This window comes from Falco cherrug, chromosome 11, assembly GCF_023634085.1.
Source record: "Falco cherrug isolate bFalChe1 chromosome 11, bFalChe1.pri, whole genome shotgun sequence".
NCBI lineage: Eukaryota > Metazoa > Chordata > Aves > Falconiformes > Falconidae > Falco > Falco cherrug.
In genome coordinates, this window is record NC_073707.1 from 22,409,251 (window position 1) to 22,428,631 (window position 19,381).

The following is a 19,381-nucleotide window of genomic DNA, read 5'->3' on the forward strand; positions in this document are numbered from 1 at the left end:
TTAATGGCAAGAGGTTTATTAACACCACCGTTAATTAAAATGGGACAAAGTCTCAATAAGGGGCTTGGCCCATCTTCCTGTGTTTTGGTCATGCTCCACCAGCCATGTGCCCACAACCTGGCGTCGCTCCCCTCAGCTGTGCCAGGGCTGGACTGGGGCCTGCCTGGGCAAGGGGCGCCTGCGTCAAACACCCCCTCCAGGCTGTGAGGTAACGGAGCAGGCAGCCTCGGCCACGGCCTGTTTTAATCGGGGCAGGCATCACTCCCAGCGTTTCCATCCCCTCAGAGAGCGCAGCACTTGGTGGCGGGGCAGATACTGCCGGGCAGTAAAGGCTGTGATGAAGAAATAGTGTGATTGTGCAGCTGGAAGCAATGGGCCTACGGACAGGCACGCAGCGTGGCGTGCTTTGGGAAGACTTTTGGCTTGCCCCGGATGGCAGGGGGGTTCAAAACAATGTGGTAAGACAGTAGATAAGTTTGTAAAAAATGAACTCTTCAAGTTAAGAGTGGGAACGGGCACAACGCGACGCCTCAGCACCACCAGCGGGCAGCTGCAGCGGCCAAGCCCGCCCTCCAGGGGGCGCTGCCCCCGGTACGGTTCGGCACCCCCGTCACGTGACGCGCGTCCCAGTCTGGGATTGGCTGAGGCAGATCACGTGCGGCGGGACGCGGCGCGGCGTGCGGGACGAGAGCCGCGGTTGCTGTGGCGACAGGGCTGGTGCCGCGGGGCAGGTAGGCCGCGGCGCGGCGGTACCGCGGTGCTCGGGGTGCGCTCGCTGCCCACCGACCGGCTCTGGCGCTGGCGGGGCTGCTCCGTCGCGGCCCTAAGCGGGGCTGGCGGCAGCACCCCGATCCGGGCTGGGGGCGGTGTGCCGCCCCCGCGGGCTGCTGTGAGGACCCGGTGGGACCGCTCCGCGGCCTGGCGAGCGCAGCCGTGCGGGTCTGCAGGGACCGGCTCCGGGGCCTTTGGAGGTACCGCACGGGGGGTGGGGTGTGTGTGTGTGTGTGTGTGTGGCGTGTTTCTGGCTTCTGCGGCTTGTGTGGCGCTGGGGTGGCCGGTGGGCTGCTGCGGGGCTGCGCGAACCGCTGTGCTGCCTGCCGACACCCCCTGCGCCCACCCCCTGCCAACACCCCCTGCTTTACAACTTTCTAGGTTTGCCAGCGATCCGCCGCAGCGGTAGCGCAGGGCGATGGGTGACGTGCTGGCTTACGAAGCTGAGTTACTTGGACTAGTGAGAGAGGTTGGTTTTCTCCTTTTCCTTTTTTTGGTTGAAATGAGAAAGGCAAAATTTCATGCTTGTATTCAGAGCCGGGCGTTGTAACTGCGGTCTGAATTCTGGAGTTACTTACCTGGCCAAGTGTTAGCTGCTCCCCGAAATCGCACTGACTCCTGCCGTGTTGTCTCACAAGCAGAGTGCATCACCCCAGTGCACATCCCCGGTTTGCACACCAAGCCGACGTATTTGTTTATCACATGTCTGTGCAGAAGTGGGTGGTAGATGGCAAATCCACAATGCTAGCTGCATTTTTTAACGCAATGAAACACTTTATACACTTTGAACGATTGTTTACAATTACATTTAGTCACACTTCATTCTCATTGGTTCTTAGAATATTTTTTTTCACTGCACATGTTCTGTGGGGAGGGGACTTTCTTTTAGTATGGTAACCAAGGGTAGTTCACACATAGTTCAAGTAATTTTCTGTTTGGTCTTATTAACCACCTGGTTCTTTTGAGCTTATCTTGTTATGCCCCGACTTGACATTATTTATGGTGTCTATCCCTTCTCCCAGAGCCATGTTCTGCCAGCTGTGTGTAGCATCCCATTTTTCACTCTCTTCTGTTTGTCACTATAGGTATTCACATATTTTGTTTAAATTTCAAGTTAAATATTTGACTGGCCGCCTCTTAATTACGTATCTGCAAGCTGGTCAACTATAGTCATGCTCTGTAAATTCAAAGGGCTCAACGTTCATTAAATGCCGGCAAATGTCAAATCAGTCTAGAATTAACTATCGTTCATTGCAAATGAGGCTTTCATTAAGGGAACAGTTGGGTTGATTAAATCTGTAGACAGCTTTGGAGCTCAGGTCTAGTGTGTGATAATCGTGAGATCTTTAAAACACTGCTTAGCTGTCACCTCATTCCGTATGTGTATAAAATAAGAAACGTATAAAAACCCTAGAGCTGACAATGCCCAGGCTGAAGTCCTGAGGCTACTATCTCTCCATGGTTTAACACCTAAGCAGGATTTTCTAGGTAGGCCATTTACCCATATTGCCCATAAAAGGAAATCAGGTTATATTCTAAAGTGTGAAACGGTCCTGTGAAGAAGGCAGCAAGAGACAGACTTTCAAGGGCAGATGCCTCTATGGTAGTCTGCGCTGCAGCCTTCTGGATAAATTGGCTAAAATGGGATATTTATGATTTGGAACAAGAGCACAAACTGTGATCTCTGCTGCTTGTTACTGCCTCATTCCTTTGATCATGACTGTGTTGGTAGCTTGGTTTAGGGCTCTAAGTGAACGCTGAACCAACAACTGAATCCCCCTGCCTTGTGTGCTTGTGTGACCCAACCTACTGCAGAGTTCCGCTGGTGCTGTGGAGGGGTGATCAGGAGCAGCAGTCACCTGTCACTATGCCCAGCTTTCACCAGGTGGGCTGTTGACAGTCTGTTACTGCTTGCCTAAAGAGTCTACCAAATGGCAAAATCATACACAACGTAAATCTTTTTGTGAATCTCAGAAGACAAATCTAAAAAGGTGTTTAAGTACTTAAGCATTGCTACACCACTGTTTATGTTAATAGTGAAGGAGCTAAGCAATTTTTGTTCTCTGTGGCAGTGTTGGGAATCTAGATCAAGTTTGCAAAATGAAATGTGATGTCTTGCCCCAGTAACCAATAACTAGGAGTCCTGACATGGGGAGAGGAGGGGAAAGTTGTGTGTAATATGCTGGCTGTACATTGTGGGATGAAGAGGCAGGGCTGTTTGTTTCTCTCAGAAGAACAGCGCTTGACTAGTTGGTCATTAATTTGGTTTGCACAGCTTCAGATGAGTGACCTGGCTTAGAATTCAAGCTGTCTGACTGCTGCTGCAGAGATGAGAATCACACTTAAGAATTCTGCCCTCTGAAAACATTATTTGCAAGGAAGTTTTTTACTTGTTTCTTTCAACGAAGGTATAGCATTAATGGATTTTAGTTCTTTTTCTTCTTTGGTTGAGTGAAGTTACTGACTAAATCAAGTGGCATCATTCTTTCAGAGCGGTCCAGGGAACTGGTTGAGTCACCATCCCTGGAAGCGTTCAAAAGATGGTGTGGATGTGGCATTGAGGGACATGGTTTAGTGGTGGACTTGGCAGTGCTAGGTTAACAATTGGACTCAATGATCTTAAAGGTCTTTTTCAACCTAAATGATGTTTTGATTCTATAATGTGCTCGGTTGTCAGTACTATTCTCTAGGATGCGGGGGGAAATTTATTTGAGAAACAGTATTTTCCTACCATGAGGTACCAGCTCTTGGTTTGTACTGTCTTTGGCATTTATGGACCTTGCAACAGGGGAAAGAATTTTGTCAATTCATGGGTCACACATTGAAGCATTAATAATAATAATAATAAAATATTGTTCTTATGCGCTTTTGTCTTGTAGTATTTGGATTTTGCTGAATTTGAAGAAACAGTGAAAGTATTTACAAAGGAATGTAAAATAAAAGGGAAGCCACTACCTAAACCAGGAAGTGTTTCCTCAAGAGATTCAAATGCTTTGCCTGTTCAGGTAATGCATCATTTTTAGTCTTACTCAAAGTAAGTGTAAACAATTAAAGGCCACTAACCATAGTGTGAACTACTACAGCATTGTGATTATCTGAACTATCTGAACAGATTCTTGATTATTTGAAGAAGTCTGCTAGCAGTCTTCTTCCAGTCCAGGAACCTTCAAGTTTGGTCTTTTATTTTTCTCAGAACTCCAGTCCTTTTGAGCCTGAGACAGTAGTTTTGGTTCACGCTATTTTAGGTTCTGAGCTTGCCATGCTTTGGCAAGACTGATTTTCACACACTGTAGGCATTTATTTTTCCCTTATGGTAAAGGTGGGTCCACAGACTGACATGCTTGAGAATTTGGGCCTCACTTCTTTTATTGATGGTTGATTCAGGCTCTCAGAGATATTGGACAGGTGGAGAAGGAATATTTAGACGGTGAATGAATTATGAGAGATTTTAGATAAAACTTTGAATTCAAAGTGTTAAGATGACTCTTGAATTCTTCATTCGCTAACCTACTGTCGGAAAAAATGTAGCTCTTCTGTGTTTCGTTTTTCACTGAATGCTTTTCCCCTTTGCAGAAAGATCTGCTTACAGCATTTGAAAATGGTGAGCAGGAAGTTTTCTTCCAGCTCTGGGAGGACCATATTTCATCTTCAGTCCGAGACAATGAACCAGTTGCTCAGAAGCTGGAGTTCTATCTTCACGTATACTTTGCCGTCTATCTCTTCAAACACACTACGGGAAAACCTGTAAGTTTAATTCACAATTCACTCTTCAAATTATTTTTGTTTTACTTCATTTATTTTCTTTAATGTGGGTGAGAATGGGATATTTAGTAAGAAGAATTTGCAGAATGTGTATCCAGTTGTTGGGCCACAGTCTGCATTTTAGTTGAACCCAGACCCTTTGCATTGTGAAGAACAGAGATGGAAGTTGGTGTCCTTATCTTGGAGCTCCTGGGAAAATACCAGCATGCTGATACTTTGACACCTGTAATTGTAGTCCATAGGAGATTCTTAAAACACTTATTTTGCTTCCAGTTTGGACTCAAGCTGTGTGTTGAAATGCAAACGTTTCTGATAAAATGGGAAAACTGAATCTTTAATTATATTGAAAACTATAATTCCAAGCTGTCATAAAATAAAATCTCTGTTACATGGGACTCTTATGATGGAGAGACATTTAAGTAGCCTGGAGTCAGCCAGATCAGCCAGGGCTTACTAGCTCTTGCCTTACACTTGTCAGCTGCTACAGGAGTATTTGGATGCCTTGAGTGTGTTTTTAAGCCCCTAAGGAGCTTTTGTTCTGTTATGTGTGCCAGCTCCCCTTCCTGGTGCTGTGTGAATGGATTTTATGGTTCTGCACTTAGCACTGAAATAAGGCATGTCTAAAGTAGGTGTTTTCTCTCTGGCCTGAGTGTGGAAATGGCACTTTGCTTTAGAAGTCCAGCCTGAAGTGCGCAGCAATAATTTACATTCAAAAAGTAATTGTTCCTCTCTTTGTTGGACCTGATGACAGAAACAACATTGGTTTAAATAATCTTTTTTTTTTGAGTGTTGAAAACAAGATATAATGCACTCTAGTTAAATAAATGTTGCTTGTTAAATAAAAAATATTCTGGGATTTAAAATTTTATATTGATGTATTTAGGTCTCTGCTTGTATTTGCCAGCTTTACAGTGCATTCAGAGTTTTCTAAATTAATACACGGCTTTATTTCCTAGAACAAAGCTGAACTTGAGGAAAGGTTTTCTCCTTTCAAGACTTACCTGGAAACAAAAGCAGCTGCACTGAGCCAGAACACAGAGTTTCTGCCCTTCTATGCTTTGCCTTTTGTTATGAACCCCATGGTACATCCTTCATTTAAAGAACTTTTCCAGGTAAGTATCTGTTTTGCAGAGATGGTATTTATGATGATTTTCTTCATGAGTAATAGATATTGAATGATGTTTAGTTTGGTAATTGCTTTTATTGTTTTCTTTGAGACATTACTATCATAAAAGAACATATATTTGATGGAGGAACTGTTGTGAGAATGCTGTCAATAACAGAATACCATCTTAAATATATGTTTTTTATTTGCTTGAGGCCTAAATGGTATGCCAGTTTTCTGTCCATAAATAAGAATTGCTGCCTGTCCTTCCTTTCCACACAGCCCTGCATGCTTCTGGGAATTGCTATAGAGTAGTTCAAGTCTTTCCCAACCTCTCTATCTGTGTATGTATAGTTGGATTTAAAACATGATAGCTAGGCATAAGGAGACTGAAGCAGTTTTGTTTAATGTGGAAAAGAGAAAGAGTTTATAAGTAATCCGTGTGTAACAGAAAATGACTCAAGGTTGTCTGTGTTCTGAGACTCTTCCCCTACACCACCCCACCACCCCCCCAAAAAAAGTGGAAACAGCTGGTTGTGTGGTTGCACTTGAACTGGATCAAGCAACTCATCTGCTTTGTTTCCCATGAATGTGTGTGTACACACGTTCCCATGTACACACACACACGTGTACACAATTGGTTTGTAAAACACGTATGATATTTTGCAGGGTTATATGCTTGAAGTGCTTCACCATCCTACCACAGGGACAGTTGTCCTGGCTTATCTAAGCAGCTACAGGCAGTTGTTGTAGTGGGAGGAGATATCTTCAGCCTGCGTTGCTGCCACACGCTTTTTGATATCAAACCAAAGCTTAAGTTATACTTGTCCTAGGGCTGACTTGAGATGTACCAGCTGATGAGGAGCTCCAGTTGAACACCAAAAAAAGGCATAAACTGCCATTTTCCTTTGGGACTAGCTATAAATAATGAGATGTACTGGTTGACCTCGGAGGTGGGTTATGACTGCTCTTTGAAAAGTATTCTTAGCAGCTTTTTTTTTTTTTTTTTGCCTTATCTAAGACGAGATCTTTGAGTTTATTCATAGTAACTCAGTGTCCAAGCTCTTAGTCCACAGTCACTCATATTTTCTTGTGGGAATTGTACGGCTCATTCCATGTTAGTGTTGAAACACAGATTGTTTTACGTTTGAGAAAGAACAGCAGTGAGTCACTAGTCTACTAAGCAGTGTTCTTAAGGCATATATTTTTTTCCTCAGGCGTCTGGTGTTTTATATAGCTGGAGTTCCTGTCTGTTTGTGTAATACATCTTGAAAAATAATACACGCTCCTCTCTGTAGGAGACATGTTTCCTTTGGTAATCTACAGCATACTGTGGTGCAGCGCTGTCTGGGTACAGAATTGGTAAATGCAGCAAGTAAATTCTGCATGCTCTCCAGCATGGTAAAATAAGGGCAAATCCTGAGCTGTGAGAACGGGTTGCAGCATATACAGCAGTAAATTTAGGAAGCTCCTGCTACTTCTTGGAAGATTCTGCTTTTTAATTTGCTGGCTAGCTTTTTATCAAGCAGAAACTAGCTTAACTGAAGGTTTGAAAAAGAAGAAATAAGCATTCAGTGAATTTTTAGATAGAGTTTGGCTTTTTTCCTTGACTATTATTTTCTTGTGCTAATGAGACCTTATGTCAGGCAGAAGACAGCATTCCAGTTAGAGGCTGATACGTTTGTCTATTTTTTGTGTGCGAGTTGTTTTCCTCCAAATCCTTATTTTAGAAATTTAGTACCCTGATCGGTGATGTCATGTCATAGTTATTGACAAAATTTACAGTTCCCATATCTTGTTAGGAGTGAAAGATGACTACAGTGATTACTTTCTGAAAACCGAGCAATGGAAAATTACTTATTTTGTACTCTATTTAATAAATTTAAAATTAATATTAATATTTTTATCTTTTTCTCAAGTTGCTTATATATTAAAGGTACTTCTAAATTAAGAGGCAGTCGTTGCATGTGCGTACAAGGCACCAACACTGTATGATAGTTTTGTACTTGAAATAAAGCTACATTGTGTTTTTAGAACTCTTGTCTAGGAATAATGCTGAACTATTCTAGCTTCTGTACACTTTTATGGGTAGCTAGCAAACACATTCGCTTCAGTTAACAGTGAAGGGAAGATCTTTCAATACAGTGCTGGCTACCTTGTTTACTAGTGGCAGATTGCTGGGATCCGAACGGTACTTTCAGGACAGTGTACATATTTGGTGATCAACTGTCATAATTTGTTTTTCTTTTCGAGGATTCTTGGACATTGGATTTAAGGACAAGATTGGAAAAGTTCCTGTGTCTGACTCTCAAAGCCAGACAGACGCCTCGGCTTCTCACTCTATTTGTATCCTTTTGAGAAAACACTTTGAAGATGATTAGAAGTACTGTGAAGAGGCCGTATAATTTATTGGAAGAGCGCACTGCTAGGATTTATTGCAGAATTGCAGTAATATTGCCGTTAGTGTTTTTATGATAGGAAACACTGTTTATATTCCACATTCAAAAAAGCCTTTTAAAAAAGTTATGTAAAGACAATGTATAGATGTATATGAACCTGCATATTTATTATATGACCATTCTTAGCTTCCATGTATAAAGTACAGGATACCTGTTGGCACTGACCTGACCTGACTTCTTTCTTGGCTTTTGTAAAGCTGTTGGTCTTTTCAATTAGCCATTTCAAGGACTAGCTGAAAGTTTTCCAGGGCTTTTAAGGGTTCCAGAAATTATTCTTTTACTAAATGGCTTGTTTCAGACTGTTATTTTTTTTCTAATAATATTGTTTAAGCTATGTTGTCAGGCCTGATTTGCAAACTGTCTAGCTATATGACAAATTTTCTTCTCCATTTGTGGTTAGTACAGTTGAAGGCAAGGTAGAGAGCACTGAACTGGAGTCTTAGTTTCTGTCTTTTTTTTTTTTTTTTCCTTCTTTTTTTTTGTTTTTAAACAGAAATTGAAAGTCCTTTTCCTGCTGTATCTATCTCTTCTCTCTGCTTATTCCTCATTAGGGAGTAGTGGACTGGATCCTAACTGAGCCTTGAATATTTCTTAGGTATAAAGAAGTCACTTCAGGTATAAAGTGTGTCACTTGTCTTAAAATACTTGCATATTTGTATGTTGTTTCTATGTAAAATTAGCGGTTTGACTTCTGGAGTTAGTAACTCCACTCTAAACATATTGTATCTTACACTTCAGGGCTGGATCTAGTATTTTTAAAGGTTAGCAAAAAGTTTGATGTTTCCATGCAACATTGTACATGGTGCACTTAGGAAATTTTTATGTATTTTCTATTGATTAATTTATCCTTGCTCTCCTGTGAAGCATCAGGCATTGGCTGTTGCCTGGGACAGTAGGAATATTTGGCTTGGCTGGGTTTGTCAGTTGGTTGAATTTCTCATTCTGTGTCTCTGGAGCAAACACGTACTGAAAGGATGCACGTTTTTCCTAAACTACTGCTACTTTTACAACAACAGAAGGAGAATGGACAGTGCAACAAAGGTAAATGCTGAGATGTGGTAAGGATATTCCGTAAGCTTATACTGGGCTGTAATAGTAGTGGAAAGTTTGCCATGCATCACTAGTTTCCCCATCATTGCATGTGTAGTCCTTTGAAATCCAGACTCCTGTTTTAGTGATAGCTGTTGCTAGGCTGCTTGAGGTCAGTAGGGTTGAGCATAGGCATGTACTAGAAATGGGAGAGGGCCTAATAGTAGAATGTGTATTTCAGGACAGAATAGGCTTAAAATGTGGTGAAAACAAGTGGAGAACTCTGTACAAAGCGCATACCAGTTTTCCGTTTTTAGTTATGATGAAACTTGTTTCCTCAGATTCCTTTCCCATACCTGCTTCTGCCTATCTGCATCTTCCGGATTTGAAATCTCACTTAATTATTCTGATGACTGTTTGATGATCTTAGACAAAGTTGATTTTTGTTTCTATTCACTCATCCTGTTTAAAGTCCTAAAATATTACATATTGCTGTCTCCTGAATAAGAATGTTTTAAGCATGACTCTCTGAAGTGTTACATTTCTACGTAAGCTGTCCATACACACTTAAGTGTGCAAATTACTTGGGACTCTTCAAAAAAGTAATAATTTCAGCACTGAATACCATTAGATTTCAAGCGCTGATGGCACTTGAAATATGTTCCTTTTAAAAATCAGTTCGATAAATAGAACTTGGGTTCCCAGCTACCTTGCATTCATTTTTTTCACTTCACTTTGTGTTCACTTTATTGGTAGGGATTTTTATGAGCCCAGCTGGGTTCCTAAAATGACTTTTCATCTTGAATTACTTAAATCTGTAGTTCTACACTGAAGATTTTTTATTTGTAGATTAAATTAAGGAGAAAGTTAGGCTCATCTCCCGTTGTGAGTTCCAGGTATTTTCTTTGTTATTTTGTGCTTTATGTTGTGTTAGACTTTCACTGAATAATAGAAAGATTTTCCGGAAGTTAATCTCTTTTTTTTTTTTCTTTTTTTTCCATTTGGTAGACTTTCCTGAAGGCAATAATTCCATACTCTGAGGAAAAAGAAATAGTTACATGGTTGGTCCTAGGTTATTTTGGGCCTAATTATTTTTTATTTAGGTAGCTTCTGTGCTTTGCCCAAGTATGAGGACTGTCATGGTATTGAATCTTTGCAGGTCAGCCTTAATTTGTAGATCTGTTCTGTGCCTTGGAGGTTTGGATTTTTTATAAAGGTTACTTCAGGCCTGTTTTGTATGAAAGTTTTGGATCAGAGATGTTATTTTTGCAGCATGCTGCTCAGATCACATGGGATCCATGGTACATACTGCTGGAGAATGTTTACTTTATCAGTGAAGGAGAAACGCAAAGAGAATTAACAGGCAATGCATGAATGAAGAGCAGTATGGCAAAGGGTCCTGAAAACAGCCTTTTGTAAATAGTTGTCAGCCGTTAGTCTGACATACTGAAGCACTTCAGGTTTGGGTGGGGTGGTGTACATGCTCTTCAGGGTGTCCTGGAGAGTTTAGTGTGTTTACCTTACCTGTTACAGTCTGCCTTTTTACCCATTTGCCAAAAAACTTCAATACCTGTATGATTTTCAAAGCTGTCTGTGTGGCAGCTGAGCTTAATTTGCAACTCTCCCGTATGTTCTCAGTTTGGCTGAAAAGAGAATTGCAGAATGGTTGGCATCTTGCAGAGAGCTTCAGACCTTCTGTGTGTCCTCTGTGCTAACAGGAACAAAGGGAATTAAGTATTTAGAAGTGTGTTCAGCTACTGTCCCTTTCACTGCCTCATTACAAATCAGTGGATGAGTTCACAGCCACTCTTCCACTACTTTGGGGAAGGGGAGAGTGGGGGAAGTGTGTCACATTGCCACATGAGAAGGTGAAGTGTGACCTACCTGTCTGTCAAGATTTGCTGTGGTCTGAATGACTATTAATGTGGAAAGATGGCAGTTTAGAATATGGATAATAACTTTTATGGAAACAAGATAAGCAAGGAGACAAGGCAACTACTGCCTCTTCTAAGAGCAAGGTTTTAGTGTCTTCTAAGGAGCCCTGGTGTTTTGACAGCAGCTCTTGGGACTTGCAGGTCCTCTGCTGAGAGCTCTGGTACATTGTATGCAGGAACTCAGCCTGGCCAGAGTCAGTGCTTCTAGCCAACTGTGTGAGGGTGGGCTGAGATTAGGGAGACAGAGAAAGCAAGCACAAGGTCAGGAAGCACGTTTGAGGTAAGTTGTTGTAAAGGATTAACAACCAATCTCTCACTTAGAGAGAAAAGCTTATTGTGGAATTACCTGTGTGTGTGTGTAACTCCTTGGATGCTTATAGGAACTGAAGTCAACACACTAAAAAAGCTTGACAGTTACATACACAAGAGAGCAGGCATGAAGACTGGTAGAAACATGCAGTAGTTCAGATGATGCCTAATGCCAGTGTCTTCAGTTGGCAGAGTCACAAGCTTTACTGTATGCTGTATCTTCCTAAACCAGGAGGTTAGTCTTCTGTCCTTTATTTTCTCCTCTTTTCCTCTATGTATGAATAATGATTCTGGTAGGTATTAGGTCCAGAGCTCTCCCCCCACACCCTGTATAAGCTTATCATATGTAGAAAGCATAGATCCGTGTTGGAGGTTGTGTCTGGGAGAGGGAAAGGGAGAAGCTAAGTGTTTTGTGTCACACTGATTCCTGTTATGGGTGCAGTTTGATCCCTGCTGCAAGGTGACATAAATGTGAACTGCCTCTGAAAGGCACTCTTTCTTTTTGCCCAATCCTGACTGAAACGGCAATGATTTAACATGTTAAGCAACAAAATATTAATTTTTATGTGGAGTGGTAGCTCCCTGGTCTGTCGGCGTGAATGTTGTTATTGGTTATGGGGATGTGGCAGGAATGCAAGGGGGTAATGGGGCAGCACAGGACCAGCTCTTCCAACAGCCGTCTGTACTTGGGTCAGCCACACGTCAGTGATGAAAGCTTCCTGCTGCTCTTTCAGTAAGAGAATTTTTCATGAAATACTTTTACTTTTTTAATAAAATTACTTATGTGTGAGAAGATAGTGATATAAAAAATGCATGATATGACAAGACTTTGAGGTTCCCCTCTTTGACTCCCTCTTCTTGGTAAAGACCAGTGTTTATAATCCCTGAATGTAACAGGCAAGGGGTAAATTCGACCCTGTTTCTTAATTGCCAATACTAGCATTCATCAGCTGCATTGAGTTTTGGTTATGTAGTTTTTCCTGCTGACTGTAGCTGGAAGATGGATTTTCATCACTGGGAATTTTCCTCCCTGAGCTATGAAAAGCAAAGCAAATTGAATGCTTCTTGACTCGGTGCTTCCAACTTTCCTCTGAGTGAAAGTCGTGCTCTAAATACGTCCACTGGAAATTTCTGAATCCAATGTGTTGTCACAGTTAAATAGAAATGTATTCCAATTTGTTCATCTAGGCAAAGAAATAAAGTGCTGAAGAGTGGCTAGTTTTGTGCAATGGTTGCTCTCAGAATCTTTATTGGTTTAGAAAAATAATCTTGTTTTGGAGATGTATCATATTAAAGCTATGGTAGCAGTTTAGCAGTGATGGCCGTGGAAAAAAAATAAAATAAAAAATGAATTATTATTATTAAAGAAGAATAATTTGTGATGTCTTTGGAAGATATCTTAACTCTTCTGATTTTTAAGTCGATGAATATTGATTGCAGTTGAGATGGTTTTAACAGCTTAAAGAATTGTAAAAAAGTTTGACACTCAGCAAGATTAATGTTACTGGGAGCTCTTCTAATCTTTTGGGTTTTAAGTGCATTTTGCTGGATTTGAACAGGATTTGTGGCTTGTCACAGCTTCTATTGTTACTTCACACCGTCTTTGGCTCCCTCCTTAGAAACTAAGAAAAATATCATTAGGTTAGCTTGATTTCAGTTTGATACCAGGTATCAGTCACAAATCCTGCAGGTGCAGAATGTTGCCGTTCATTAATGGCTCTCAGAAAGCAGCCATTCTTAGAGGGGAGGAGGCTGTAAGAGTAAAATAACTTCTTTATTTTTTTAAACTATTATTATTATCAACACGTAGATTTTGAGAAAATACAGATTAGAAGAAAAGGTACCTTCTTTGTATTCCATGCTTGCTTTTAGGATTGTCAATTATTTATAGCTAAAGTCTATTAATGCACATTTTCTCTAAAAGATCCCATTAAAAAGATAATTTTGCTAAATCTTCTGAAAGTAAAAATAAACTTCTGTCATCTACTGCTCTTAATATAAACGGGATAAAAGCAGCCTGTTTCAGAAACCCTGAAATCCATAAGATGTGACAAGTTTTAAAAGCGATTTCCAACTTCTGAATTCATAGAACTAACGACTTTGATAATTTGTAATGAAAGATTTACAAACAGTTTTATTTGAATAGTATTTTTTCTGGCAGTTTTGCGTCTCATGTCCATATGTTTATAGCTTTTTGAAGCTGTTTGTTGGATACTTGTGCATGATTAGTACATCTCTACCTGCAATATAACTAGATTGCCATTGTAGAAGATGATTTGTGAAGGCTCTACCAGGTAAGCCGTAGTGCTAACGCAGGACTTCCACTCCATATTTTTCCCTGTCCTGAAGATTACTCCACTATGCCAACTTCCATGGGTCAGCAGACGTTTGTGCCTGAGTTCAGAGAGCAAATGGCAAGGGACAGTGTTTGTATAACTACACCTAAATTCTCCAGAGCTTGCTTATCATAGCTGCAAGGTATTATATGCTGAGGATTTTTTTTAAACAGAGCATAACTGTGTGGTGAAACTTTGTACTGCTTAAGATTCTCCAAATTAAGATCCCGAAGATATCTTATATCCGTGATGTTTCCCAGTGCTTCTATGTTACAGGAACATATGATCTACATCTTCATGAAAAGACGTAATGAATCATCAAAAAAGATAATAGTTTCCTCAGAGATCATGGGCAAAGTCTGTTCAAAGGCAGGAATAGGAACTAGTTTTTCTAGTTTCCAATTTTGCATCTTAGGTACTTTCTTTGTTTTTCTTCCCTTTGGGTCTCAGCTGAGTCATATTGGGCTCTTTGGAATGCTCTACTCTAACCCCAGAAAATTTTGAATCTCTGAAAATGAGTCCTGCTTCTGCCTGAAACTCTGCAGTCAGGCTGATTCCTGCCCATTTAACAGAAAGTCTTATGGTAAATACCCAGTCTCTGCAGATGGCGTGATGCCATTTTCACAACACTAGAGCAATACTAGCTTCCCAGCAAACTAATTCAAAACATAATGTTCTAGCAAATTACGTAAACATCAGCAGTAACAATAGGATTATTGTACCTCCCCTTCACAGTTTTTTCTAGTCATGAAGATGTGCGCTGCAGTACACAGCCTCAGATTCCATGTAGAACACTAATTTGGCTTGGTCTGGGACTGGAGTGGAGGATGCAGATTGGTGCTTAGTTTGCTGCTTTTGTCTCTTAAAGTAATTGAACCTGAAGGAAAAAAAAATGGATCAGGAATGTAACTCTTTTAAAATTCAGACAGAAATAAAAGAAAAATTTGAGTTATTTTCAGAAACTGAAAGTACTAAAAGTAACTAATACAGCTTGCTATCAAGCAGTAAACAATAGAAACACCTGGAAATTTTTGTGTGGAAGTAGAGAATGAAGTAGAGAATTCCCAGTAACTTCAAAGAATCCAGTAAGTGTTTCAATAGCAGATGAAGAACTGGATAACTTGAATGTTGTTTGGTTGTGGGTTTTTTGAGAGTTCTACCATTTCCCTTAAAAGACAGAAGACTTTGTATTTACTTTAAAATAAGCAAAGCACTACATAAGCTAAATATCAGTGGTCTATCTCTGTAAATTAACTGGAGAAAACACCCAGCCTTGCAGTGTAATCTAACAAACACTGGCATGAATCCCTGGGTGCTGTCATTCTCCCCTTTTTGTTATTTTATCTTTGAAGTGGCTGCTTGACCTTCCCAGTTGCTCCATGTGATGTTTTTTGCCTACTTTGGTGAACGTAGAAGATACTGTGTCAATCTCATCTGCAGATAGCAAGTTCCATTAACCAAGTCTCAGCTGCATTTTGTCATATATTCTTCTGATTTGATGCCCACAGTCTCATTTTGTCTCTAACATGGAACATCTTGTATCAACAGATCTTTAAAACAGTATCTTCTTCACAAATATAGTCAGTGATGTTTATTGTTGTTGTATTGCTGCTGTAACTGTGAAACAATTGTTTCTTTGGGCAATTAAGGCAAAACAAATACTTGTAGCTGTTGTGATGAAATGAAATCATATTAGTAGTGTGGAATTAACTCTTGCAGTGAAATTCTACCTCTTAGATAAAAGTAATTCCACAACAGCAGTTGAAGCTGTCCCTTCAGAGCAGTAAAAATACTTGTGGATTTTTTTGTGATTTAGGTTGAAAAGGTGATGTTACTTCTTTTCCATTATTCTCACGACAGAAATGTTGCAACATCTTCATCAACAGTTAGTGGAATCTGAGCACAGGACCATGACCTACCTGAAACGATTTAACAAAATGCAGGCGGACTACCGTAATCTCATTGGAGTCACTGCAGAGCTGGTGGATTCCTTGGAGGCCACAGTCAATGGCAAGATGGTAAGAGATGACTCAGATGTGTACTTGCTTCTCCCCCACAAGAAAATATATAGAGAGAGTGGATGCTAGAATGTGAATTAAGCTTTGTAGTTATGATCATTTCTGTAAGTACCATCTCTACTAATGAAACACAGCACTTTGAAAGAGGTGAGGGATTGTTCCATTGTCCCTGAGTACTAGCATAAAGGTAGTGCAGAAGATGGGTTGAATTGTGCTGGCTCAAATCTTGAAGAAACTATCACCATCTCACAAGACATCTTGGATCTCTTGTGAGAGCTCCCTTTTGAGCTTTGGCATCAGCAGTGATTAGCGGGCATTTCTGAGATTACTGACTGCAATCAAGCCTATCACAGGTGGTTGTATATTTAAAACTGCTGCCAGGTCTGGTTTAAGTTACACTGTGGTGGAAGCAATCTCTTCATCCAAAATTTTGGTGAGGGAAAAGCTTTACTCCCTGTTCTGGTAAGCTGAATTTACTGATTTAATTAGTAAAGGAAACTGGGGTAGGACTGCATGAATTGTTCGCTGTGAGAAATGGGCTACACGTATGTGACCGAAGAAGGTACAATGTTCTTAGGGATATTTTTTATACAAAGATGATGTAATGTTTCGTCTTTTGTGCCGTCTTCTCTGGAAGCATGCCTCTGTACTATAACTTCTGTATAACCAGAAAATTATTCTTATGGCAGATGTTAGTGGCCTCTAGATGCTTTTAAAGGAGCTGTGAATTGTTCTCAGGGAGAATGACCTAGGAGTTCCTGTGCTGCCTGCTGAAAAGTCAGCATGTACCTTCCTGCCGTCATCAGCGTGAACATCTTGTAGTTTGTTACTCTGCACCTGGGATCACTGTCTGCTCACATCATTACTGCAGGGGAAAGTTTGCCTGTGGGTGTGTGTTTTGCTTTACAGAAGATTAGGAAAGGTACCTGCTCACATGAGCTTCGGTAACAACAAGAAGCACATAGTAATTCATTTGCTGCCTCTCATTTCACACTTCGGTGCTCTCCAAGGTGATATCCTCTTACCTGCTGAGGTGGAGGAACCAGGCACTGGTTATCTTTTGTTGCGGATGCTTGTTTAATTTCCTTTGTAAGCCTTGTGCTGAGCAGTCTTGTGATCCTTCCCAAGCGTGTCCAGTTGAGGGTGCTCTTTCGTTATGAATCTTGTTTGTGTCGTTTCTGAATCCAAAGTGGAGTTGGGTATTGAGTGCAATCATGTTGAAGTTAACAACGTTCTGAATTTGAAGGGGTTTGTTGTATTGCTATAGGTCAGAATATCAGAAGTGTCCCTGTTTGTGTTTCTGTAACCTCGGTTCTCTCACGTCTGTTCTGGGGAAGCTGAGAATTGTTTTGAAATTAAGCAGTTTTATTGTGGTGTAGATTTCCTCAAATAGAAAAAACTAAACCTGCTGAGATATTTTGCATTGAAACACAAAATGCTGTACTGTGTAATTCATATTTGTTCTCTCTGCTTTACAAGACAGTTGCATAAGTTCTGCCCTTTAGCTAGACAGCACATCATCGTATCATTGTCTTAAGTCTAAAGCACAAAACTGTTTCATACTTACTATTGGACAAGTTACCTCTTGATTGAGGAAAATCCGTTTGCAAACGTAGGTGGGACAAACTCTCGTTTTCTTCTAGACTCCCTGAAAGTGTTTAGCGTTAGTCTTGTGAATAGTGTAACTATTCCCAGATGAAGAGAGTCTACAGTTTTCTTAATTTCTGAACAGAACTGTAGCTGCAATATATACCTTGTTCTTGCATCTATGAGTGTCAGGTGTGTGATTTCTTGCCCTTTTAAAAAAAGAAAAAAACCCACCAACAACAAAAAACCAAACCCAAACAAAACAAAAAAAACCAAACCAACCTTTAGTATAGAAACATATGTCTGGCAGAAAGTGTAAGTTTTATATAATCTTGTTGTCTATTTATGTTTCTTAATTTTTAGATCACACCAGAGTACCTTCAAAGTGTTTGTGTTCGCTTGTTTAGCAATCAGATGAGGCAAAGTGTAGCACATAGTATTGACTTCACAAGGCCTGGAACTGTAAGTATTAACGTTTGGGATTTTTACAGTAAATGTCTCAGAAGACAGTACCATTTAAGCTGTATATTGAACAATGAATGTGAAATAGTAAAGCAAAAACATTGTGTCTAAGCTTATGTCTAAGAAAATATGGCAATGCATAAGGTTCTATTGATCTCAAGTGCTGGTGAATGATACAGTTACACAGTCATAGCTACATAAGTATGATTAATTCTGTGTTATGGTAACACGCAGCTGTGTACCTGTAAAATGCTAACTGAATGTTTAAAAAACCAAAAAACAACCCCAAACCCCCTAAAACTAATGTGCTGAGTACAGTTTGGTGGCACATCTTGGCCAATTTAATTTAGCTTAAAAAAAAAAGGGGGTGGGAGGGGTGTTGCTCAGCTCTGGGTACATGCTCTGTTGCCTTTCTGCTGTCAATGATGCTCCTATAACCCTGGAGTGAATTGGCTTAGCCAGCTAAAGCAGAAGCATCAGTCAGGATCATGAGAATAAATGGGGGGAAAAGAGGAGGAAGAGAGGACCTCCCTTTTTTTGTAAGAGCTAGTTGTTAGATGGGCGGTTAGATGATACACCTAAACCACCTTGTTAATATATATGATGGGCTTTCACCCCCTATCTAAGGGTTTTTGATCTTATTGATAAGCAGCTCAGGATCCCTAGGGTTATTTTCTTCCCTCTTCACCAGTTGCTTTTTCCTCTTCAGATGGCTGCAGTGTACTGAGCTGCTTGTGCCCATTAATGTTCTGCTCAGTCTGCTCTGCCTAAATGGAGAGGGAGGTGTTTTTCCAGCAGCAGAACCAGCTTAGGATAGTTTCTAGTGTCTGTGAAACTGTGCCCCTGGGGGTGTGAAATTTAAATGATAGTGTAAGAGCTGTTCAGTGGTACAACCTTTTTAATACCTATCTTGTTCAAGATTTTCAAATAAACATTGACATTAAAACTGCTTTAAAACATTTTAGTACAAAATGTTGTGTGCTGCTGCTTTACAAAGACAAGCCAAAGTCACAAACTGTGCTTATTGTTTTTGCCATGCCAGACATTCGTGTATACTTAACTTTTTAGTAGGAGAGCTTTGTAAAGTGTCAAAGGAAAAGCAGAAGAAAGTAAGATTCTTGCTCCTTATTTTAGCCAAGGTTTGTAATAACAATGACGCTATGAGGAACGTTTTGTTCCTCTTGAAAATATGTTACAGAAAGATGAGAAGATAATAAAAATGTTCCCTTTTCTATGTGCTAATATTTTCAGAGATAAATATTATTCGTCATTGCTCTTCAAGCCAGTTTAAATGCCCTCGCTTCCATGTTAATGGTCAGAACTCCGTTCTCTGACTTGCATGTCATGGCTGCCATGCAGCTTTTGCAGGCTGCGTATCCCAGGGTTTCAGGAAGGAACCAGGATCTCTGTTTGTCAGCTACTTCAGCATTAGGGGCTGTCTGTCACTTCTTTCTCCTCCGGTTTACACCATGTCCGTGGTGCATGGTTATGTCATCTCCCACCCCATAATGTGCACCCCCCTCATCTTTCTTCTAACCAGCAATTTTCAGGGGTCTTCCCTCTTTCCCTGCTGATGGCTTTCCAAGATAATCCTTTATGTATCCCAGTA

At 40.5% G+C, this 19,381-nt stretch overlaps 1 protein-coding gene across 6 annotated transcripts in view; it reads left to right on the forward strand.

The window, feature by feature from the left end:
- The first annotated feature begins 646 nt into the window (after positions 1-646).
- ARMC9 (armadillo repeat containing 9) overlaps positions 647-19,381 on the forward strand; it is a 67,532-nt gene continuing 48,797 nt past the window's right edge. For 4 of the 6 annotated variants that reach the window (XM_055723694.1, XM_055723696.1, XM_055723698.1 and 1 more), the window contains exons 1-9: positions 647-731; positions 1,153-1,240; positions 3,651-3,776; positions 4,345-4,515; positions 5,490-5,645; positions 7,892-7,984; positions 9,114-9,138; positions 15,566-15,723; positions 17,674-17,772. In XM_055723694.1, the coding sequence (XP_055579669.1) occupies positions 1,190-1,240; positions 3,651-3,776; positions 4,345-4,515; positions 5,490-5,645; positions 7,892-7,984; positions 9,114-9,138; positions 15,566-15,723; positions 17,674-17,772 (879 nt within the window). In that variant the 5' untranslated portion in view covers positions 647-731; positions 1,153-1,189. The other 2 variants (XM_055723695.1, XM_055723699.1) reach the window with 2 other exon arrangements.